The sequence below is a fragment of the Bubalus kerabau genome, chromosome 6, assembly GCF_029407905.1.
Source record: "Bubalus kerabau isolate K-KA32 ecotype Philippines breed swamp buffalo chromosome 6, PCC_UOA_SB_1v2, whole genome shotgun sequence".
NCBI lineage: Eukaryota > Metazoa > Chordata > Mammalia > Artiodactyla > Bovidae > Bubalus > Bubalus kerabau.
The window spans coordinates 94,906,146-94,932,228 of record NC_073629.1 but is presented as its reverse complement, the minus strand read 5'-3'; the positions used below and the strand labels follow the sequence as shown (position 1 = coordinate 94,932,228).

General features: G+C 43.5%; 1 protein-coding gene across 6 annotated transcripts in view; it reads right to left on the bottom strand.

Annotated features, from left to right (window-relative positions):
- Positions 1–293: 293 nt before the first annotated feature.
- RAB3B (RAB3B, member RAS oncogene family) overlaps positions 294–26,083 on the bottom strand; it is a 69,826-nt gene continuing 44,036 nt past the window's right edge. For 4 of the 6 annotated variants that reach the window (XM_055585909.1, XM_055585905.1, XM_055585906.1 and 1 more), the window contains exons 3-5: positions 24,618–24,736; positions 21,664–21,788; positions 294–3,740 (exon numbers count right to left, since the gene is read on the bottom strand). In XM_055585909.1, the coding sequence (XP_055441884.1) occupies positions 3,553–3,740; positions 21,664–21,788; positions 24,618–24,736 (432 nt within the window). In that variant the 3' untranslated portion in view covers positions 294–3,552. Of the gene's footprint in view, positions 3,741–8,462; positions 8,802–21,663; positions 21,789–24,617; positions 24,737–26,083 lie in introns of those variants that run through there. The other 2 variants (XM_055585904.1, XM_055585908.1) reach the window with 2 other exon arrangements.

Genomic DNA, 26,083 nt, shown 5'->3' with positions numbered 1-26,083 from the left:
CTCCCCCTCCCTGGGCCTCCACCTTCCTTTTTGTAGCAAGAGGAGCCTAGACATTCCCTCTAAGCTCCCTTCCAAATACAATATTTAATGAGTCTGTGACCATTTGGTGCAGTCTACTGCATTGCTGCGCCTAGAAGTTAATAATGCTCCAGACTGAGAAGACAGTATTGTCACCAATCACTTTGTATTTACAGATACACATGCATTTAAACCAGATCCTGTAAATAGCTACGATACTGTATTGCACTTTGGGCCTACTTTTGCATTTTTAGAGGTCAAGAGGTTTTTTTAAATCTCCTTTTATTTGGAATGTTAAGCGAAATGAAACCTGGGGACAAGTTGCCATAACACATATTATGCAGCTTGAACCTAATTGCACTATTACCATGATTGATGAACATTCACCACAATCAGCTGGAAGCTGCTGCCTTCATTCTGCAGAAACGAGGTCACAGAGCAGGGTTGAGGAATTGCCATCTAACGAGCAGATCTGTCTGTTGCCTGGTAGAAGAGTTTGCCATTATTACATTTAACTGTTGATTCTGTCTATTGTGAAGATGCTTGTTCCCTTGAATTGGCTCCAGAGTTTTTAGGATTTTGACAATCTTCAGGTGAAAAATACAATTTTTGCCTGGATACTCAGTAGGAGAGAAAGGATTATTGGATACATGTACTAACATACCCAGGGGTCATGAGGAGCTTGGTCTGAAATCCTAATACCGGGGTAGAAGGGTGTGACTGCCCAGAAAAATAATAATTATTCCTGACCTGTATAGGAATTTACAGTGTAAAAAGCACATCCAGAAACACTGCCCTGGGAAGGGACCACATTCTTCCTTGGTCAGAGAATTTTATCAAGTTATACCTCCCAAGATGACCCACTGCTGACGCAGGCAGGCTACTCACTGCACTGCTTCAGAGCTTGATAAAAATTTCTTGACAGAGGCAGATACAAGGAATGCCAGCGCCTAAGCCTCAGAAACACTGAGCAGTTTTTGCTCAGGCCCATGGGACCTAGGCTTCCTCAGAGACTCCTTTCCAGAAGTGTTAGACAGCTATCACCTCAGATTAGTCTGAGTAGTTGAACAATTTATTAACAAATTAGAGATATGTCTTTTCTTCAGTGGACTTGGAATCTGATGGCCTCGGGGCTGAATTCTACTGTGGCTCTAACACTTGCTAGTTGTATGATCTTGGCCAAGTCTCTTAACTTCTTCTGATCACAGTTTATCTATAAAAACGTACTATAGAATGTGGTGAGGAGCACAGACTTTGGAGCCTACTTTCTGGGTTTGAACCCCAGCTCTACCATTTACTCATTAGGTGACCTTAGACAAGCTAAAGAACCTATCTGTTCCTTAATTTGTTTTTAAACGAGATGGATTATAGTGCCTCCCTCACAAAGATGTCGGAAAGATAAATGAGTTTAATACACATTCAGTGCTTGGAGCAACACCTAGTATTGAGTAAGCATCACTTGCTTACTTATATCAGTGTTGGCTACAGTGATATTGGGGTGATAATCCTCATCTCTTGGGTTTATTTTGCAGATCAACTGAAATATTGAAGGTGAAAATTAGGCTCTCAGAGTTCTTAGTGCCAGAAGAGACTGAAAAGATTTCCCAGATGGCTTCCCTCACTTTATAAGTGGTAAATCAAGACTCACTGATGGGGAGGAACTGGTCCAGAATCACAGGACAGAGTTTTTAAGTCTCCTGATTTCAGGGCAGAGCCTGAGTCCCCTGATTCCAAGTTCAAAGTGCTATCCTCTGTACTGCGTCACAGAAGGCAACTTCTCCACAGAGCTGACCCTGAAGGGTTATTTAATGCACTTTCCTAGGACAATAAGCTGTGTTCAGAATGGAGAGAAAATTTGGGAGAGACTCTCCTGCCTCCTCCACTGACTTCTGAAGCAGCATGTTAGTACAGAAGGAAACCAGGGATTAAGGCCAGGGCTGGACGAAAGATTTTCAGGAATTATTGCTAGCTCCACATCATTGTTTCAGTAACAAACCAAATGTGTGCCTGTGTCCAAACAAGCTAGAACCATGAGCTAATGCATTAGGTTCATTTCCAGTACCAGAGGGCTCTTCTGGTTTTGTTTTCTTCAGATGTTTAATGAAGTAGTAGTTTCACATCAGCTCTTGGGTAGAAACCAAAGTTTCACTCTCAGGAGAATGAGGGACCTCTGAGTTCACTTTTCCCAATTTTTTTTCAGGGTTGTGCCCACTGAGATTTATTCTGCTTTGAATCAGATTTCTCAGCCAGACTACTCAAGAGTGACAGAAAGACGGGTTGGAGGAAAGGGCAGGATGGGGAGAGAACCCTAAGAAGAATAGCAGATGGGATGAGAACTATTGACTTAGAGAAAGGGCAGATTCCAGGGGTCATGGTATCTGTTCTCAAATCATCTAAGTGGGTCACATGGCAGAGGGAGCAGAGACTGTGAAGTCTCTGACAACAGAGATACTACAAATGGGGTGGGAAGAGGAAGAAGAATTTCTAGGAGGCAGATTTCAGCTTAAAGCAAGGAAAACTTTCTGATTATGAGAGCTACCGAAAGATGGTGTGGAAACTGAGCTCCCATCCCTCCCTAGGAAGTATGCTTTTTTAGAAGAGATTTGGCTGTGAGGCTTGACAGCCACTTGTCAGAGATATGAAGATTGGAATTGACTAGTGAGACTTGGTAAAATTTGGGATCCCACCAACTGTAAATTTTTTAGATTCTGGGAGCCTAAGAACCAATGACCAATGCCATGGAGTTCCCACAGTGAAGAACCCACTGGAAAGCAGCAAAATCAGACATTTGTGACCTATTTCTTGATTTTGCCTGTGTTTGTTTTTTTGTCTTCCTCAAGCTCATGCATTTACTCTTCTATATAGCAGGAACCTTTGACATTTTGCAGGGGATAATCTTTTTCTTTTAAGTGTGTTTCCTGACTCAGCCTTTGCTCTTTCAGCATCATTTAGAGAGGCTGAGCTCTCTGGAGATTAGCTCTGGCCTGTCACCACAGCAACTGCCCAAGCCCTCTGGGCATCCGTGGTAACAGACGAGGGCTTTGAGAAACAAGGCTTATCTAGTGGTTAGAGAAAGCCCCACAGGGAGCCTGATATGAAACAAGCTGGCTGTGTAAGGAGAGGGTTTTTTTTTACTTTTTTTCCCCCAAAAGATTAGCTATGCAGGTGTGTCTCACTTTACACAGTTAGCCAGGCCCTGAAAAGTGTGCATGGGCATGTCAAATTTTGGTCAAGGGAGGGAATCTCATTCTAAAGGCAGAGAAGAGACTTGCTTTTCCAAGTCCCTGTAGTGAATCGCCTTTGTAAAGTGGAGTCAACTTTTGTAAAATGAATCTCCGCCCACATTGTGACCTAGTTAGTCTAGTGCTGAGTGTATGTGAGTGGGGCCACCTGTAGAGAACCCCAGGGTCATGCTTCCACCTCCACTGCAGGCAAGGAAAAGCAGCAGCTCAGCTTGGGGTGGACAGAGTTGTAACAGGGAAGCAGAGTGGGAGTAGGGCCACAATGAAGGGAGATCGGGATGGCAGGCCTTGCCTAGCACGAGCAGTTCTGCTGCAGCAGAGGTGGGGTGTCTGAGAGACGGGTGTTCTTGGAGGTGCCCAGCAAGGAGGGGTCTGTGTCCAGCGTATCAGACATCTTGTCGCAAATGGCATCCACCAGGCGCTCGAAGGCCTGCCTCACGCTGATGTTCTCCTTGGCACTGGCTTCAAAGAAGTCAAACCCTGAAGATAGAAGAGAGATTGGGATTGACATATATTATGTATAAAATAGATAACTAATCAATAGCTACTGAATAGCACAGAGAACTCTACTGAATGCTCTGTGGTGATCTAAATGGGAAGGAAATCCAAAAAAGGAGCTACATGTATGTGTGTGTTAGTCACTCAGTCATGTCTGACTCTTTGCAACCCCATGGACTATAGCCCGCTGGGCTTTTCCATCCCTGAGATTCTCCAGGAAAGATTACTGGAGTGGGTAGCCATTCTCTTCTCCAGGGGATCTTCCCGACCCAGGGATTGAACCCGGGTCTCCTGCATTGCAGGCAGATTCTTTACTGTCTGAGCCACAGGGAAGCTGTACATGTATTCACTTTGCTGTACAGTGTACACTAACACATTATTGTAAAGCAACTATACTCCAATAAAATTTTTAAAAACAGAGAGAAGAGAGATAGCAGTAAGGATTTTTCCCTTCCCTTTCATGACCCCTTGATAGAACACTCTGTATTAATATAGCCAGTGCTCAGGCTTTGAAGCAAGGAGGGCTTGCTGCTTCAAGGAGGTTTCTTCTTGAAGGAGATGGTTCAGTGACCCAGGATCCTGAGCCAGATTGATCCTGGTTCTATCATGGACCAGCTGTGTAATCCCCAGCAAGTCATTATTTTCTTTATGAATCAATTCCCTGGTTTGTAAATTGGGATAATCTTACCTATCTCGTAGATTTAGTTCAAGGATTAAACAAGAGAATGCAGGTAAAGTGTACACTTCTGTACCTGATGGGGTGAGACGGCGTGAGAGTAATAATTCGATGTTTTTTGAGAGTGACTACGTGACTATGTATATACAACACTTCCATTTCCAAAGCATTGATTGAATGTCTTATTTCATTTGATCCTCATGTCACCCCTGGGGGATGGAGGGTCCAGGCAGACCTTCTCCATTTCACTAACACTCACTCTGTGGCTCCAAGAAAAAAGCTGACCTGCCCAAGGTCATCAGTATAAGAAGCCTAAGCTTGTCCTTTTTGACCAGTGCTTCTGTTCCTCTTTCCCCTGGTCCCCTGCTTACCCCAGCCTGGCCAGCTCTAGTCTAGACTCTGGGAGGCACCCCAAGATCTTCACCAAATAAGTAAAGCTTCATTTGCTCTTTCTACCCACAGACACACTGGCTTATCTCCCCTCTGAGGGCTTTCTCTTCCCTGAATTCCCAGGAATTACTCTGGATCTCTCCTGCCTCACAAGATCCTTACAAATGGCCCAGGAAAACCTGCATCTGAAGCGTGAGACTTTCTTATGTGTTTGCACCTTAAGACCCTTAAAGATACTTCCTGTGACAATGGACAGAACCTGGTTGTCCCAGGAGACAAGAGAAAGGTCCCCCTGATTCAGATAAAGCGGCTGCTTCCCAACTGAGGAGTCCTAGCCAGGTTGGTGGCAGTCCTTAGATGCATGAACCTGTTTTCTCTATTTCATCCCTGCACCAGCCTATTTCCTCCTCTTTTGTCCATCCACCTTCCTCTTTCCCTTCCTTCCAAGTCCATATTTTATTTCTCCTCAAAAACTTCCCTCTTTGCTTTTACCCATTTTAGCTCTTTCTTTTTCTCTTCTGTCCCTCATATTCCTTGGGATCCTTAATATTTGTTGGGTACCTACTGTATGCCAGATGCTATGCTAGGAGCTTTACAAATATTGTCTTATTTAATCCTCATAATAGCCTGTGAGGTAAATATAATCATCTCCAATTTATAAAAGAAAGATGAAGGCTCCAAGAGATTACATAACTCACACAAGGTCACATGACTGTGTTAGTGGAAATTGGGTTTAGATCTGGGTTTGGCTGGCTTCCATGTCCATACACAGCCCTGCCTCTCCTCATTTCTTCATCTTTCTCCCTTTCACTTTCCTTTTTTCTTTTTTTCTGTTCATATCTTTTTCTTACTTTACAAGTCTCTTTGGCCTCCTTTGCTTTTATCTGACTACCACAGTATCTAAATCCGGGCAAGTCACTTTATCTTTCTGAATCACTTAACCTCTCTGAGCCTCAGACTCCTCATTTGTCAAATAGGAATAATCATAGCATCTTCCTGCTGCGAGCAGTTGGGAGGATAGAGCCCGACGATGGATAAATTGCTGTACAAAGTTGCTTGTTACAATGACAGCTTCTTTCTGCTCTTCTTTCATCTGCTCCTTTTACCTCCACTTCACCGCTTTCTCCCTCTTATCATCCTCTCACACACACAGGAGGGGGTCTTTTTCCTCCTCCCTCTTTCTTCCTAATATCTCATTGTCCACAGAGAGGGCTGAAGCCCCCAGGCACAAACAGGGCTCCTCTTCCCCAGGCCATCCAGCCTGAAGGCACTCACAATTACACTAGCTCACCTCTGGTGGACAGCCTCTTCTGGGGCCCACTTCCCGACCTGAGAAAGGCAAGCTGTAGAAGTGCCTGCTAATTGAGGACGAGATAAAGAAGGAAGTGGCCGCTGGCTTGTTATCCACAGGCTGTTGAAACTCAGCTGGCTTTAGAGACTCTTCAGCATGTAGCCTGTCCTAATGGATATCATAAAAATTGACGTTCTGGCCTTTGACCGGTTTGTTACAAGTGATACTGTTTAGGGAAACAGGCAGTGTATGTTGCTTGCCTAGGAAAGGGGAAAATAGGTAAAGAAGTAAATAGGCTTAAATCATCAATTTGGATGAAAATGGGCACACAGGTCAAGGCCAGGGGCACTGATCCCTTCTGAGGAATTGGCACCGAGGGGAGGATATGCCCACTGCACAAGAGGGCAGTGGGTAAGAAACCCAGGAGTCAGAAAGCCTGGGTTTGAACAGTCTCTGTCAGCTACCAGCTGTGTGACCTCAGGCAAGTTGCCTAATTTCTCCCAGCCTCTGTTTCTTCATCTGTGGAATAGGTAAATATGACCTGCCTCATAGAGTGGGAATAAGGTTTAAATGCATAAAAGGATGTGAAGTGATTGGCATGTGAAATCCATGGCAATTCCCTTTCTCTTATCTTCCTAGCCCATCTGAGTCCTAGCTTCCCTGCCCCTCCATCATTCACCAGGGCCTTTGGAGGAAAGCCTCTTTTTTCTTCATCATTCAGGGCTGATTGACAAACCAGGTCTTTACTGAACATTGACTTTGTGCCATGTCTTGCACTGAGTGCCAGGGACAAAAGAAGACCAAATCTAATTATGGAGAAAAGGCACACTAATCAGAGTATCAGTCCCTCACATGTGCATAGTCCTTGCTGCTGCTGCTACTGCTGCTAAGTCGCTTCAGTCGTGTCCGACTCTGTGTGACCCCATAGACGGCAGCCCACCAGGTTCCCCCATCCCTGGGATTCTCTAGGCAAGAATACTGGAGTGGGTTACCATTTCCTTCTCCAATGCATGAAAGTGAAAAGTGAAAGTGAAGTCGCTCAGTTGTGTCCGACTCTTAGTGACCCCATGGACTGCAGCCTACCAGGCTCCATCCATGGGATTTTCCAGGCAAAAGTAATGATTCACAAACACAAATTTTAAAAAAACTTTGTGATGGAAGTGGGGCAAGGCAAGGGTTATCATTTGTAATTGACAGATAGGAAAACTGAGGCTCAGGGATGGAGCATAGGCCAGGGCTCTTATTGCTTATCCCCCCTTGTCTCGCTCTCAGTTGGGACAGTGACAAACACATTATAACCCAGGTAGAGCAAACTAGAGGTTGTGCAGGAATGCATCAGAGGGAGAGAACGGAAGGGGAGGAGATGGGGAATAAGGTTCCAAAAGTTAAGAGAGAGGGGAGACTTTAAGGCCAGAACTGAACAAAACTTATGCTTTGAACTTATGCTAATGAACTTATGCTTTAAGACTTAGCTTGGATATGGCTTCTTCATCCTCTATGCTTCTTCTGCCACAGCACAACTTACCCTGCACAGTGGAAGTCCATCTGACAAGGAGCTCCCCAAGCAGGGATCATGTCATTTATCCGAGCTCCAGCACTAGCCAGAGGAGTAAGGGCTTGCTAAGTGTTAACTGAATGAATGGACAGATGGATGAAGGGGACAGGAATGAGCATGGAGGGTGTGGCTAGGGGGCCGTGGATAGGGAAGGTCATGAGAACTCATCTCAACAAGCAGGACAAATCCTGTGCTGGGCACTGGGGACACTGATGTGAATCAAATGCAGTTCCCACTGTTGAGGAGCTCCTAGTCTAGTGTGGAAGATAGACATATAGACAATGTTGGAAAGGCAGGTAGCGAGGGGACTATCAGGAGCACAGGAGGCACCTATCTAAGCCTGGGGCCCAAGGAAAGCTTCTTGGAAAAGCTGATTCCTAAGCATATATCAGCTACATAAAGCTATGTGGTGGTGGCGGGGTGGGGGGGTGTTTCCCTGGTGGTCCAGTGGTTAATAATCCTCCTGCCAATGCAGGGGACATGGGTTCCATCCCTGGTCTGGGAAGATTCCACATGCCTCAGAGCAGCTAAGCCCATGGGCCACAACTACTGAGCCAGCATTCTAGAGCCTGTGCTCTGCAAAAAGAGAAGCCACGGCAATGAGAAGCCACGCACCACAATGAAGAGCAGACCCAGTTCAGCATTGAAGACCCAGCACAGCCAAAAATAAAGAAATAAATCTTAAAAAAAAAAAAGACACATAGTATGAGTGTAAGTGTGAGCACACACACACACACATATAGAACACTAGGCCCAGGAAACAGCATAAAACATATAAGGGGGCAGAAAACAGCCTTTATTATCCCAGAATGCCCATAGCAGTTTATCATTAGAGCAGAAAGCTCAAATTGGTGAGATAAGAGGCTGTGAGCAACCAAACACAGAGAGTGTGTATGTCATGCCAAAGAGCTGTCATCACTGTCCTCTCAAAGGTGCCCAAGGTAGGAGACCTCTGATTCAAGTAAGCGGCGCATCACCCTAGCCAGCTCGTGGGTCTCTTTTGCTATCAGAACAACCTCAAATGCACCTCCAACCAATTACTGTCAGACTGCTGGAAGGCTCTTCATTAGTAGGCCAAGATGGTAACCTTTTCCTCAGGTTCATTAGTGAGGAGTCTCGGGAGCTGAGAATCTGCAGAGCTCAGGAAGATGACAACCAATTAATCAGACTAGCCCCCAGTCCTTTCCTCCCTCTAATTGGCTTCAGAACAATGGAATTTCTGCTGCCTTTAACAGGGCCCAATTCTTAACTGAATCTGAGAAAATTCCCACCCCCAAAACGCTCCTGTTTACCCATCCTGTCCAAAGGCAGCTGTCATAGCCCCACAAGCTCCACTGACTCTGGCCACATTGCCTGTTTCTGAACGTGACCTCAGAATTCTTTTCAGAAACTCACAATAAACCAAACTCACCTCTCCTCACCCTGACACGGCCCCAGAACATTTATCTCCTATTTTTACATTCAAATCCCTTCTCTAGCCGGCTCTTGTACCTCCTCATCTCCATCTTGTATTATATCAATCTGCAACTCAAGCCCCTCTAGTCACTGATGACTTTGGCAAGTGACTAGCTGTCTTCCTTTCCACCCAGGCATGTACTCACTGTCACGAACGTAGGCTTTCAGGTGCACAATCCACCCCAATACCCTGGCTGTTAATTTCTTAACCATCTCATTTCCAACAAAATTATCTTCCGTTTTGCTTATGCTATGTCATTGTCCTTATAACTTGAGTTATTTTGAATTAGATTTGTGTGCTAAGTCATGTCCAAATCTTTGTGACCTCATGGACTTCAGGCAGGTCAGGAAGCAACAGTTAGAACTGGACATGGAACAACAGACTGGTTCCAAATAGGAAAAGGAGTACATCAAGGCTGTATATTGTCACCTTGCTTATTTAACTTATATGCAGAGTACATCAAGAGAAATGCTGGGCTGGAAGAAGCACAAGCTGGAATCAAGATTGCTGGGAGAAATATCAATAACCTCAGATATGCAGTGCAGATGACACCACCCTTATGGCAGAAAGTGAAGAGGAACTAAAAAGCCTCTTGATGAAGGTGAAAGTGGAGAGTGAAAAGTTGGCTTAAATCTCAACATTCAGAAAATGAAGATCATGGCATCTGGTCCCATCACTTCATGGGAAATAGATGGGGAAACAGTGTAAACAGTGTCAGACTTTATTTTGGGGGGCTCCAAAATCACTGGAGATGGTGATTGCAGCCATGGAATTAAAAGACACTTACTCCTTGGAAGGAAAGTTATGACCAACCTAGATGGCATATTCAAAAGCAGAGATGTTACTTTGCCAACAAAGGTCCGTCTAGTCAAGGCTATGGTTTTTCCAGTAGTCATGTATGGCTGTGAGAGTTGGACTGTGAAGAAAGCTGAGCACTGAAGAATTGATGCTTTTGAACTGTGGTGTTAGAGAAGACTCTTGAGAGTCCCTTGGACTGCAAGAAGATCCAACCAGTCCATTCTGAAGGAGATCAGTCCTGGGATTTCTTTGGAAGGAATGATCCTGAAGCTGAAACTCCAGTACTTTGGCCATCTCATGCAAAGAGTTGACTTATTGGAAAAGACTCTGATGCTGGGAGGGACTGGGGGCAGGAGGAGAAGGGGACGACAGAGGATGAGATAGCTGGATGGCATCACCGACTTGATGGACGTGAGTTTGAGTGAACTCCAGGAGTTGGTGATGGACAGGGAGGCCTGGCGTGCTGCAATTCATGGGGTTGCCAAGAATCAGACACAACTGAGCGACTGAACTGAACTGGACTGCAGCATGCCAGGTCTCCCTGTCTCTCACCATGTCCCAGAGTTTGCCCTAGTTGAATATCCATTGAATTGGTGATGCTATGCAAACATCTCATCCTCTGCCGCCGCCTTCTCCTTTTGCCTTCAATCCTTCCTAGCATCAGGGTCTTTTCCAATGAGTCAGTTTTTTGCATCAGGTGGCCAAAGTACTGGAGCTTCAGCTTCAGCATCAGTCCTTCCAATGAGTATTCAGGGTTGATTTCCTTTAGGATTGACTGACTTGATCTCCTTGGTGTCCAAAGGACTCTCAAGAGTCTCATCAAGCACACAGTTCAAAAACATCAATTCCTCAGCGTTCAGTCCAACTCTCACATCCATACATGACTATTGGAAAGGCCATAGCTTTGACTATACAGACCTTTGTTGGCAAAGTGATGTCTTTGCTTTTCTATACACTGTTTAGGTTTGTCTAGATTTGTGTTACTAGAGCTCACAGAGGTCTAATTAATCCAATATCCAGCCTTCACCTTATTAGGTTAACACCCAAGATTCTGCATGGCTCAGCCTCTGCCCACTTCCTCAGCCTCATCTCCCTGACTCACACCATGCTCCAGAAACAACACTTTCTTATTTGGTGCTGTTACTCATGCTACTACTCTCTAGCTCTTACTCCTGATCCTCTTTATTACTCACGTGTGGAATCCCTGATTCCAAAGAGCCTTTCCTTTCTCTTCCCACCCCATCTCCACCACTGGGAACTCAGGACATACAGTGTATCTTTCCCCTAGACCCCCATGGCACCTGACATGATTGTTTCAGTCAGATTCCCTCAGGAAAATACGAACTATTTTCAACACTTAAACAGAGGGAAACGGTTATATGGATGACAGAAGAACTAAGAGGCCAAATAGAATAGTGAAGAAACCCAGAGATTATTAACAGTTGGGGCGGGGTTGGGGGGGGGAATCTATTAATGGGACCAAAGGAAGTTAAAACCATGGGAGCAGAAGTCGGAGAAGAAGAGCAGCCCCTCCTGGAGGAGCCAGGCAAAGGGTACGGGAGACACACATGCAGGTTTTTCCCTTTTTCAACATGCCAATTACTTGCCTGTGTCTCTCCTTGGCTAAACCAAGCCAGAAGCCACTATCAAAGGAGCCTGGGAAACACAGCCTTTGGGCAGTTTCAAGAGAGAGAGACAGAGCAGAAGGGTGAGGAACGACAGCAATCAAGCTAAGGACTGGCACAGGATGTTGAGCGTATCTCTCTACTACTTGGTTTCCCTGATCAATGAGCACCTTGAGGGCAGGGAACCTATCCACCTCTGTGTCACCAGGGTCCATCATATGTTCAGTGATGGTGGCAGACTGTTCAATGTCCTCCCTATAGAAGATTTTATTTTCCCATCCACTGCCAAGCGGCTTGCAGTGCCTCCTTGTGGGAGGAATGTATTTCCTTCATCCATCAACATCAGATTTCATCATGTAACTTGCTTTGGACAATGAATGTGGGTATTCCGAGTGCCAGTGGAAGCTTTGAACGTCTTTGTGTGGCGTGGGCCTCCCAGATTGGATCTCAGAGTTGCATGACATGGACAGAGTTGCAGCTGACTTGCAACTGGTATATAATGTGAGTGGGAAATCAACTTTTATTATCTAAGCTCCTGACTTGAGTTGTTACCACATACCATTATGTTGTCGAAATCTAAAGAATTCTCACCAACATTATGACTGAGGGTGGAAATACCAAAAGAAACTATGTCAGGCTTTTGCAAAAACACCACTGGGTGATGATACAATGGGAGCATTAGGATTTTGACTCTGAAGGCTAAGTTTTGAGTATTGGACCTGCCACCTATGACCTGTATGGCTTAGAAAAGTTACATAATATTCAAGTTAAAAAAAAAAAAAGACATGGAGGTCTGGCACAGCTCATTGTGTGCAAGAAAACATAAGTGGTCAGCTTCTTCAGTGTAATGGAGTTGAATACAATGCTGCCTCCCAGGCTAGGAGTGAGGGTAAGAGTCACAAGAGACTTGCTGTGAAAACACATTGTGAATCACAAGTCATTACACCAAAGTTAGTTGTTCTCAGTGTCAAGTAGGTCTTTCTCTGCAACCAGGCTGAGTGATGCAAGGTTTAAGTTCATCCCAATCCAAAAAACATTTATTGAGCACCTAAAACTGAAAGAGGCCATCTTGATGCATATAATATAAAGGTAGACAAAATAATATAATACACCCTGATGCATCTATCACTCAAATTTAATACATATCTGAGTGATGAGTCAGGAATTGTGTGAATTGAAATCATGGAATCAGAGGGATAGAGCTGAACAGATCTTCCCACTCAGCTAATCCAAATCCATTGTTTTTCAAAAGGGCAAATTGAGATCCAGAAACAGGAAATAAGATGCTCAAGGTCACACAGTAAACTAGTGGCAGGAGCAGGATAAAACCCTCAGTCTCCAAACACGTAGGCTAGTACTTTTTCCTCCACACTTCACTACAGTGAGCATTTATACGTATGTTTCAAAACCACATTTTGAACAGATGTTGCAGTGAAAAAGAAAAAAAGAAGAATGGGTTTTTCTCTTTGCCTTTCCTGAGAACAAAGAAGATAAAAAAACACAGTGAGCAGGCCTGAACATTCCTAGGTTTTTACTTTAACTGCTCCTAACTCTACAACACAAGAGAAGACTCGACACATGGACATCACCAGATGGTCAACACTGAAATCAGATTCATTATATTCTTTGCAGCCAAAGATGGAGAAGCTTTATACAGTCAGCAAAACCAAGACCAGGAGCTGACTGTGGCTCAGATCATGAACTCCTTATTGGCAAATTCAGACTTAAAATGAAGAAAGTAGGGAAAACCACTAGACCATTCAGGTATGACCTAAATCAAACCCTTACAATTATACAGTGGAAATGAGAAACAGATTTAAGGGACTAGATCTGATAGATAGAGTGCATGATGAACTATGGAATGAGGTTCGTGCCATTGTACAGGAGACAGGGTGCAAGACCATCCCCATGGAAAAGAAATGCAAAAAAGCAAAATGGCTGTCTGAGGAGGCCTTACAAATAGCTGTGAAAAGGAGAGAAGCGAAAAGCAAAGGAGAAAAGGAAAGATATACCCATTTGAATGCAGAGTTCTAAAGAACAGCAAGGAGATATAAGAAAGCCTTCCTCAGTGATCAGTGCAAAGAAATAGGGGAAAACAATAGAATGAGAAAGACTGGAGATCTCTTCAAGAAAATTAGAGATACCAAGGGAACATTTCATGCAAAGATGGGCACAATAAAGGACAGAAATGGTATGGACCTAACAGAAGCAGAAGATATTAAGAAAAGGTGGCAAGAATACACAGAAGAACTGTACAAAAAAGATCTTCATGACCCAGATAATCCCAATGATGTGATCTCACCTAGAGCCAGATAACCTGGAATGTGAAGTCAAGTGGGCCTTAGGAAGCATCACTACGAACAAAGCTAGTGGAGGCGATGGAATTCCAGTTGAGCTATTCCAAATCCTAAAAGATGATGCTGTGAAAGTGCTGCACTCAATATGCCAGCAAATTTGGAAAACTCAGCAGTGGCCACAGGATTGGAAAAGGTCAGTTTTCATTCCAATCCCAAAGAAAGGCAATGCTAAAGAATGCTCAAACTACCACACAATTGCACTCATCTTACATGCTAGCAAAGTAATGCTCAAAATTCTCCAAGCCAGGCTTCAACAGTACGTGAACTGTGAACTTCCAGATGGTTCAAGCTGGTTTTAAAAAAGGCAGAGGAATCAGAGATCGAATTGCCTACATCCGCTGGATCATTAACAAAAGCAAGAGAGTTCCAGAAAAATATCTACTTCTACTTTATTGACTATGCCGAAGCCATTGACTGTGTGGGTCACAACAAACTCTCGAAAATTCTGAAAGAGATGGAAATACCAGACCACTTGACCTGCCTCCTGAGAAATCTGTATGCAGGTCAGGAAGCAACAGTTAGAACTGGACTTGGAACAGACTGGTTCCAAATTGAAATGAGTACGTCAAGGCTGTATATTGTCAGCTTGCTTATTTAACTTCTATGCAGAGTACATCATGAGAAACAATGGGCTGGAGGAAGCACAAGCTGGCATCACAATTGCCAGGAGAAGTATCAATAACCTCAGATATGCAGATGACATCACCCTTATGGCAGAAAGTGTAGAGGAACTAACGAGTCTATTGATGAAAGTGAAAGAAGAGAGTGAAAAAGTTGGCTTAAAACTCAACATTCAGAAAACGAAGATCATGGCATCTGGTCCCATCACTTCATGGTAAATAGATGGGGAAACAATGGAAACAGTGAGAGACTTTATTTTGGGGGGCTTCCAAATCACTGCAGATGGTGACTGCAGCCATGAAATTAAAAGATGCTTGCTCCTTGGAAGAAAAGTTTGACCAATCTAGACGGCATATTCAAAAGCAGAGACATTACTTTGCCAACAAAGGTCCATCTAGTCAAGGCTATGGTTTTCCAGTAGTCATGTATGGATGTGAGAGTTGGACTATAAAGAAAGCTGAACGGTGAAGAATTGATGCTTTTGAACTGTGGTATTGGAGAAGACTCTTGAGAGTCTCTTGGACAGCAAGGAGATCCAACCAGTCCATCCTAAAGGAAATCAGTCCTGAATATTCATTGGAAGGACTGATGCTGAAACTGAAACTCCAATACTTTGACCACCTGATATGAAGAACTGACTCATTTGAGAAGACCCTGATGCTGGGAAAGATTGAAGGCAGGAGGAGAAGGGGATGGACGACAGAGCATGAGATGGACATGTGTTTGAGTAGACTCCAGGAATTGGACAGGGAGGCCTGGCATGCTGTACTCCATGGGGTCGCAAAGAGCTGGACACAACTGAGTGACTGAACTGAACTGACTGATGGTCCATCAGTAGAGAATCCACCTGCCAATGCAGGGGACACTAGTTCAAACCCAGAAAGATCCCACATGCCTTGGGGCAACTAAGCCCAAGTTCCACAACTCCTGAGCCAGCTCTCTAGAGCCTCTGCTCCACTATAAGAGAAGCCACTGCAATTAGAAGCCCATACACAGCAACAAAGGGTTATTTACCCCCCACTCATTGCAACTAGAGAAAGCTCACGTGCAGCAATGAAGACTCAGCACAGTCAAAAATGAAAATTAAAAGACACTTACTCATTGGAAGGAAAGTTATGACCAACCTAGATAGCATATTCAAAAGCAGAGACATTACTTGGCCAAAGATTCGTCTAGTCAAGGCTATGGTTTTTCCTGTGGTCATGTATGTATGTGAGAGTTGGACTGTGAAGAAGGCTGAGTGCAGAAGAATTGATGCTCTTGAACTGTGGTGTTGGAGAAGACTCTTGAGAGTGCCTTGGACTGCAAGGAGATCCAACCAGTCCATTCTGAAGGAGATCAGCCCTGGGATTTCTTTGGAAGGAATGATGCTAAAGCTGAAACTCCAGTACTTTGACCACCTCATGTGAAGAGCTGATTCATTGGAAAAGATTCTGATGCTGGGAGGGATTGGGGGCGGGAGGAGAAGGGGACGACAGAGGATGAGATGGCTGGATGGCATCACTGACTCGATGGTCGTGAGTCTGGGTGAACTCTGGGAGTTGGTGATGGACAGGGAGGCCTGGCATGCTGTGATTCATGGGGTCGCAAAGAGTAGGACATGACTGAACGACTGAACTGAACTGAACTGAACTGAAACCACATTAGGGCTGGTCTTGGTGTGGAACCCTCCCCTCCCAATCCCCCAGCCCCCCAACTCTTTGCCTAACTAATATTTTTCTGATCCTTTTGTTCTCAGCTTAAGTGTTACTTTCTCAGAAGACTTTGACTCTCCAGTCTAAAATTAGGTCTCTCTTTTTCACTTTCTTCATATCACTTGTGGTGGACTTACCTTACTTTTAGTGGAAGCCCATAGCTCAGTTGGTAAAGAATCCGCCTGCAATGCAGGAGACCCCAGTTGATTCTTGGGTCAGAAAGATCCCTTGGAGAAGGGATAGGCTACCCACTCCAGTATTCTTGGGCTTCCCTTGTGGCTCAGCTGGTAAAGAATCCACCTGCAGTGCGGGAGACCTGGGTTTGATCTCTGGGTTGGGAAGATCCCCTGGAGAAGGGAAAGGCTACCCACTCCAGTATTCTGGCCTGAAGAATTCCAAGGACTATACAGTCTACGGGGTTGCAAAGAGTCAGACACGACTGAGTGACTTTCACTTCACTACCTTACTTTTATCTGTCCATCATTCCTTCTTTTATGGAACTGCTACTTTAAACAACTGTGGTGGGACTATAGGTTATAATACTTGCCTCCCCCAGGCACTGAAACAGGCATGTGACTCACAGGTGTCCAATCATAGTCTTCCCTGAGATTGATATATGGCGGTTGGGAGCAAGAATCCTCTTCTTCAGAAGTTGGAGGATATAAATTTGGAGCTTCCATCATTTATCTTATTCTGCATTCAGAGTCTGGCTACAGAAAGAGGCTGAAGGGATGTGCAAAGCTGAGAAATACAGACCCAGTTGAGTCCTGTGACTAGTGGACTTCCCAGCTACATAAGCTAATACATTCTTTTTTAAAATTAAAGCTAGTTTGATTTGAGATTTTATCACTTGCCATAATGACAGTCCTAAGTCATACAGAACATATCACAGTTTTAAACAGTGTTATTGAGATATAATTTCCATACCATACAATTTACCCATTTACAAATTTTTAATTATACATTTACTTGTATGATTATTTGTTTAATGTCTCTTTTCCCCATTAGTTCCATGATAGTAAGAATCACACCTAAGTGCCAAGATACAACCTGTCTCAGAGTATATGCTCAATAAGTATTTTTCAATGTATAAATGTATGAGTGAATGAGTATCCTGTGCTGGATGGTTGGGATAATGAAAACAATTAGACGTAACCCCGACTACTGCTGAGGTGTAGTGTAAAACAGACATGTAAACAGCTGAGTTCTGGTAAGCAGTAGACAAAAGCTCAGGAAGTTCAGTAGGACTAAGATGGGTTACCTTGACCTATGCAAATCTAACCAATTCATCAATGCCCTCTTTAATGTCTTCCTAAACTCTGTACTAAGAATTAATCTCAGTTCTGTCTTTCTACATAAATTAGATAGATCTTTATTGGCTCTGTGAGTGTGTGTATATATATGTGTGTACATGCGTGCACTAAATCACTTAAGTTGTGTCCGATTCTTTGTGACCCCATGGACTGATTGTAGCCTGCCAGGTTCTGCTGTCCATGGGATTTGCTGGGCAAGAATACTGGAGTGGGTTGCCATTTCCTCCTCCAGAAGATCTTCCTGACCCAGGGATCAAACTGGCGTCTCCTGCACCGCAGGTGAATTCTTTGTTGCTGAGCCACCAGGGAAGCCCCTTTATTGGCTCTGCTGCTGCTAAGTCACTTCAGAAATGCACAATCTTAAGCAAGAACCTTATGAACCTATGCTGAACTTGACCTATCTTGAAGAGTTATGTTGAGAATTAAAAGAGATAATTAACACAAAGCATTTCATATAATGCCTGGCTCAATATATATTACCTATTATTATAATATTTGCTGTATAGTGAGGTTAAGTGGTCAAAGTGCAGCTCTGGAGCCAGGCTACTACTTGAGTTCAAATTCTCACTCTACCTGTTACTAGCTATGTGATCTTAAACAAGTTACTCAACTTTTCTGTGCCTGTTTTCTCATCTCTGTAAGAAATATACCTAAATTAGGTACTTTTAAATTAAATGAGTATTACTTTAAAACACTTAGAATAGGGCCTGGCACATGGTAAATACCTAATAAATGTTTAACAAACTCACCTTTTAAAAACATTAGTCATAATGACTTGGCATGCTGGCTATATTTTTTCCTAATATAAAATTAACTCACCTTTTAAAAACAGTCTTGTTTAACCTTAAAGGGCTTGAGATGCTAATTATATTTTGTCCTAATATACACCAAAATATATACATAAAATAATCTTGAACACCCAGTGACATGAATCTCTTAATTGGGGACGTGCTACTCTAGACTCACACAATCCAGTGATTTATGGTTCCCTAAATACACAGGGCTGTTCCTTGCCTTTGCCAGTGTTATTCCCCCTGCCTGGAATGTCCTTGCCTTTCTTCCTCACTTGACTGCTCCTACTTATCTCCAAGGCCTAATGTGGAGTCAGGGAGCCTGACTCCTCCAGCTCTGTTTTCCTTGCAAATCAGGGACTTCCCTGGTTGTCCAGTGGTTAAGAATCCACTTGCCAATGCAGGGGACAGGGATTCAATCCATGCTTCAGGAATATTCCACATGCTGCAGGGCAACTAAGCCTGTGCACCACAGCTACTGAGCCCAAGCACCCTAGAGCCCATGCTCAGCAGCAAGAGAAGCCATCACGATGAGAAGCTCAGCATCGCAACTAGAGAACGCCCAAGCACAGCAACAAAGACCCAGTGCAGCCAAAAATAAAATAAATTTAAAAAATATTTTAAAGACTTTCAAAGCAGAAATAGAGACACAGAAGTAGAGAACAAATGCATGGATACCAAGGGGGAAGGGAAGGTAGTAGGAAGAACTGGGAGATAAGGATTGACACATATACACTATTGATGTTCAGTCGCTAAGTCGTGTCTGACTCTTTTCGACCTCATGGACTGCAGCATGCCACACTTCCCTGTCCTTCACTATTTCCCGGAGTTTGCTCAAATTCATCTAACCATCTGCTGCCCTCTTCTCCTTTTGCCTTCAATATTTCACAGCATCAGGGTCTTTTTCAAAGAGTTATCTCTTGATACGACACATAAAATGGAGAACTAATGAGGACATACTCATTGTATAGCACAAGGAACTCCCTTGTAATGTACTGTGGTGACCTGAATGGGAAGGAAATTCAAAAGGGAGGAGACAATATGTGTATGTATGGCAGATTCATTTTGCTGTATAGTAGAAAATAGCACAACATTGTAAAGCAAACTGTACTCAAATCAAAATTAATTAAAAAAAAAAAAGACTCAGCATGGGCTTCACGTTCTCTGACCCAAACTGAATAGATGCCTCCTCTGTGTCCACAGCCCTTGGTGCATCCTTCTATCACAGCACTGATCACCTGGCTTATCACAGTTTCTGTCTCAGACCAGGGAACATAGCCCGTTTTGCAGCACAGTACTTGGCATGGAGTAGGAGCTCAGGAAGTGATAATTAGAATGAAGTAAAATGAAGTAGCCAAATACTTGACTCCATAAAATTTTAATCAAAATATATTTTTACAGTGTTTACTCACTGCCAGACCATATGCCAGGCACTATGGGTATAAAGATAAACAAGATAGATAAGGAAACAAGTGCACCCAAGGGAGATGGGTACTGTGACTGTTGCATGCATAGGGTACTCTAAGTGGGGGAACCAAGAAAAGAGCTGGGGGAGGTGTGTTTTGAAAGTTGAGTGAGGGTTCAACAGCTAGATAAGAGTGGGAGATGGGGGATAAAAAAGAGCCTTTCAAACAGAAATGGCATTGTTGGTCCAGGGAAAGTGCAGGGCATCTCACAGACAGCAGGCTGAAGGCATAAGATAGCCAGAGGTCACCCATGTGTGGGCTTCACCACGTGCTTACTGTCCTGTGAACCATGGGAATGGGTATAGACACATTCTATGGGCCCTGAGGACACCTGTGATGGGGTAAGAACCATCAAGAGCCAAATGGCCCACCCTCCCTATTTATTAAACACCTTCAGTGTGCTGATTTCTATTCCAGGCCACACTGGAGAAGAGGAGAGGGAAGAAAGAAGTATACGATGCTCCGCTATACATGTCCTCGTAATATACATAATACAAATATATACAACACAAATTCACACTTGTATATTACACAATTTACCCACCTACCAGCCCAAATATCTGAACTTTAGAAACTGGCAGAGAATATAACTTTAAACTCCCTTCTCCTTAATACTTACAGCACTGAGGTTGTGAGAAATACTTAGGGAGACGGCTAAAAGCTAAGCAGTACATGTATTCTTCTAAAAGAAGACTTATCTAAGGTGATCCTATACTAAACCCCAATAGGGAAAAGAAAAGAAAAGCTTCTCTTTTAAGCAGGTGTAGGTAGGTGTCCCGCTGTGTGGCCACTAAGACATACCTGAGACACCTGGGTGTCAATGGAGCACAAGGGTCAAGATGCATTAACCTTGCAAAAAGAGCATCATTGAGCAGCATGTTTAATCTACATTGTCTCATGACTTCATACAATCACCTTTGCTGTGAATTGTATTTTGGTGACAAAACATCAGTTTACACTGATAGAAACTGTAAGACACAGCCTACGATATACAGTGTTGTAGTTACTATAAAGGATGCTTGATATTAAGAACATCATCACACTCAACATATAGAGTCTGTTCTACAGTTGCCAGGCTTCCCAAGTGGTTCAGTGGTAAAGAATCTGCCTGCCAATGCAAGAGACACAAGAGACGTGGTTCAGTCCCTGAGTTGGGAAGATCCCCTGGTGAAGGAAATGGCACCCCACTCCAGTATTCTTGCCTGGAAAATTCCATGGACAGAGGAGCCTGGCAGGCTACGGTCCATGGGATCACAAAGAGTCAGATACAACTGAGCATACACACACTCAGTCTACAGTTGTCAGTGGAGAGCAGTGCTTCTCTGGAATAATGGGTTTGTTTCTATCTTAAGGACCATCTCTGAACCATGTAACTGATTATGTTTCCCTCTTTGCAATGGTTGCTAGGAAGCTCAAAGTGACTATTTCAGTCCAGCTCTTGCACATGCCCCAAAACTTACAAAATATAGTTATCTCACCCCTGGCCTTCTCTTATGTTCTCCTACCCTTGCCTTTTTTCCCTTTGCTCCAATTGTCTCATTTTTTGGTTGATATACTATGACAATGTTATAAGATACCTCAAATCCTTTGTGGAAGGAACTGGTTTAAAAAAAAGATTTCATATATTTAAGTTTTATTTATACATCCAGTGTAACAAAATATACATGTATCATAAATAATGCATTACCTAGAATTCATTAGCATGAAGCCCACATGTATATGCCCTAAATATGAAACAACACACACAGAGCACACATGCACATAATTCAGGGTCACAGCACATCCTTAATGTCCCAAATACAAACACACACTTATTCCCTCCATTTGCCCCACTCCAGTGCACACATGCACCCACATGTGTCATGCACATACCAAGCTGCTCTGCGAGGAGCCGGCCCTTCTCAGTGGGAACAACCCTCTCTTCCTCCATATCACACTTGTTCCCCACCAGGATGACCTGGGCATTGTCCCAGGAGTAGGTCTTTATCTGAGTAGCCCTAAAGAGAGACAGGAAGAGGACTGTGTTATCGACACCCTCCTAGGCCAGAAAGGACCCCAAGAAGCTCACAGAAGCCCCTTCAACAAGGTTGCAATCCCACAAGCCATACGTTCAGGCCAATAAAAAAAACCTTTTCTCGACAAGTTTTTGAAAGTGAGCATGTATTATTTCTATAATGAGAAATAAACTTTTAAATAGAGGAAATAAAACCAGACCTTTATATTGAGCATACATTTTTTGGGAAGCAGTCCCAAACACCTCAACACCTCACAGGTAGGAACAGCTACCCCCTCTTTGGTTTCCCTACACCTTTACTGTGGCATCTGTTATTACATTTGGCTGGATTTATCTGTCTCTCCTTGAGGGCAGAGATAGGTTTATTCTTTTGTATATATAATTTTATTTAGGTACTTATTTTTTTTCTTGGCTGTACTGGGTCTTTGTTGCTACGCCAGCTTGTCTCTAGTTGCAGTGAGTGGGGGCTACTCTTCAATCCCCTGCACAGGCGTCTCGTTGTCGTGACTTCTCTTGTTGCAGAGCACAGGCTCTAGAGAGTGCAGGCTTCGGGAGTTGCAGCACATGGGCTCAGTAGTTGTAGCTCCCGGGCTCTAGAGCACAGTTCAGTAGCTGTGGGACACGAGCTTAGTTGCTCCACAGCATGTGGGATCTTCCCAGACCAGGGATCAAACCCACGTCTCCTGCAATGGCAGGCGGATTCTTTTCCACTGAGCCACCAGGGAAGCCCCATCTTTGTGGAACTAGCCCCCCGAGCATAGAGCACAGAGAAGTTATTGAATGTCTGATGAAAGAAGGAGCCAGCAAATAATTAATCCTGAAGCAGATCTAAATAAACTCTGATCCTATCCTGATACTGACATTCAATCTAACTCAACCTTAACTGCAGACTGGACCAACTACCAACCCTGCTCCGCAAGCTGATTTCACTACCCATCTTCTCTTTAAGGGTGAAAAGCCACTTCCATCAATGGATGGAATTCACTCAACCACCATTTGTGCTGAAACTACAGAGAGGCAGGTTCTGTGTTGGGCACTGAGGTTTAGATGGCAGATGGGTGCTAGGCTGGGACCAAGTTTCCCAGAGGCAAAACTGAAGGTCAGAGCTTGGAAAAGACAGATAGTCTTCAGCATCAAGGCAGGGACCTGAAGCCAACTCCCTGTGCCTCCCGTGCCACTCTTCTGTCATCTTCCTCCCTCCTCCCACCTCCATCCACTCTCAGCTCCTAGATTAGCAACTTAGGTTATTCTTGGAGGAATCGTCACCAGGTGTTAAAGTCACTGTGTTCCTGAGGCAGGATGAACAGGGACTGATGGAGAAAGGGAAGGAGGTCAAGGCTGGCAGGGAACAGGCAGTGTGGAGATACTTAAAGAAAGAGCTAATCTCTTCATGGTGGGAGGTGAGGAGGGGAGGAGATAGAGGAGAGAAGGGAGGAGGAGGGAAAAGTCATGACTGGAGGGAAGAGAGAGAATAAGAAAGGGGGAAAAAACAGGAGGAAAAAAGGTACAATGAGAGAGGAAGAGAAAAAAGAGGGAGGAAAGGAGAAAAAAGGAAGGCGGAGAAAAGGAGTTGTTAAAAGGAAAGAGGGAGAAAGGAGGAAGAAGGGGATGACCAAGAGGCTGAGAAGGAGAACACATGTGTGACAGGCATGTGGGTGGCACCCTAGACTGCTGTTCAGAACTGGGAAGTGGGGGTAGGCAGCCTGAAAGGTCACTCCCAGCTCAAGGCTCCAAGGAACCAATGGCGCCTCACATAGTCATGGCAACTGTTCCTTGGCAGAAGCGAAGTCTTCAAAGGGTAGCTGTTGGGCAAAAAAGAGCAGAAGACAAGCTTGGCACCGGCCAGCACTGCTGCGCTGTGCCCAGCCTGCTCTGCCTCACTGACTATGGATAAGAACCAGGCACAGATTCTCCATCTTCCACATTCTTATCCTCTCCACTGAATAGGGACACCCAGTCCTGGCCTTCCCTCTTCACCTCTCCTTCTCTTCATGCTCCCTTCTCTTTGTGAGTAATTTTCCAGGGAGAAAGAAGTAAATCAGCAGTCTCCAACCTTTTTGGCACCAGAGACTGGTTTGATGGAGGCAGTTTTTCCAGGCTCGGGGTTAGGGGGGTTTAGTTCAGGCAGTAATGCAAGAGATGGGGATGTGGCCTGGGAGGTTGGGGGCCCCTGATATAAGTTGCTCAGAGGCTATACCTCTAGGGAATTGTGTCAGATTCTATTGTATATTGAACTGTTATGAACTTGACCCCCACCCCCCAGCCAAGGGATACACTTTATAGGAAAACAATATGTGGATTCACTTAGTACTCTGTCCAGAATGATTTTTCCTAAAACACTAATCTGAACCTGTTGCTTCCCAGTTCAAATGTCTTCACCTACAAATAAAATCCAAATTCCCTACCCCAGCACATAAAATCCTTCATGACCTCTGCTCTTCTTACCCTCTCACCTACCTTCTTGCCTTTGCACATCTGTATTCTTTTTCTGCAGCATTCTTATCCATTTGTCCCTCTGGCTAATTCTTGTCCATCTTCAAACCATAGTATGTATGTCAGCAATTCCAGGGCACATTCCCTAGCTCCCCAAGCTAGGTTTCTACGGCCCGGGTACCACTCTCATCACTGCACCTGTCCCAGGATACTGTCAGTGCCTGCTCACTGACCTATCCTCTCTGCTCATCTGTGAGCGTTGTGAAGACAGGAGCCATGTCTTATTCATCTGGTTTTCCCTAAGACATAGCGTAGGGCTTACCACATGCTAGAGTTTCATGAACAATCTGATGACTGGATGAATGAATGAATCTCATACCAGTCTTGGACAGCATTGAAAGATTCCTCATTGGTGATGTCATACATCAGAATGAAGCCCATGGCTCCGCGGTAATAGGCTGTGGTGATGGTCCGGTACCGCTCCTGCCCAGCTGTGTCCTAGGCGATAAAAGGAAGGAGTCAGCCTCACAGAAAGTCTGTTTTTGTTTCTAAAAAGTCCCTAGGACAATTAACTAATAAGCCAAAGTATACTTAAGAAGCATCTATTATTTATCTTGTATTTGGTGACTATAATAAAATGGTTTTTGAAACATCATAGAAATGAATAAGAAAATAATTAAAATCCCAGTAGAAAAATGAACAGGAGGAAAGAACATTTCACAAAAGAACTGTAAATAGATAATTATTATATGAAAAGATTTTTCTTTGTTTTTAATTATAATTCCTGTTACAGACAAGGATGTAGTAAGATGTACGACCTTACACCTTGTTTGTGGGAATGGAACTTGGTTCAGTCTTTCTGGAAATCAATTTGGAAGTCCCAAGAGTATTATAAATATTTGTACCCTTTGGCCTGGAAATTTTTCCTTCTAAAAACTTTTTTACAAAAATAGAAAATCAGACTAACATTAATATTTATGCACAAAAATTTTGGTTACAACTCTATTTAAACAGTGTAAAAGTATCATTAACATATATCCAACTTTAGAATGGTTATGTGTTTATTTATATAAGATGGAACAATGCTTGTATGTGCAATGTAATGTCAGTTTCATAACGATATTTGCAGAGAAGAAAACTGGAAAGAAACACATCAGAAGGTTAATAATGACTATCTCTGTAAGAAAGATAAGAATTATCAGGATTTTCATTTTCTTCAGGTATTTTTATTGTCTCTAATGCTAAACATGTATTATTTATACAAGGAGAAACAAACATTTTCACTAAAAAAAATACATGACTAAGACAATTCTTTATCTCAAGCAGCTCACAGTCTAGTTGCAAAGACAAACACAAACAAGCTAAGCCAAACCCCACAATAAAACGTTAATGGAATACTCTGGGGTGCTTCACAATGTCCACAGAGTCCTCGTGTCAGGGACCAATCAGTCTTCTCTGTATCATTATAGTTTTAGATGTGTGATACTGGAGCACATATAAAAGATTTCTTCATATATTACCTCATTTAAATTTTATAAAAAGTCTCTCAGAGGTAAGGATCAGTATTTACATTTTATAGTTGAGAATGCAAAACTGCAAAGAGGGTAAGTGACTTTCCAAGGACACAAAGCTGGTTAAAAAAAAAAAGCTATGTCTTAAATCTAGGACTTCTGATTCCAAGTCTGATGCACATACCATTATACCTCAGTCAATGAAAGGTTTATCCACAGGCATTTACTGAACACTACCCGTAATGATATTAAAAACAAATAATGGGAACAAAAGAATTATAACATGCCATTATTAGTACATATGTTGCATCTATTATCCACAAACTTTAGAAAA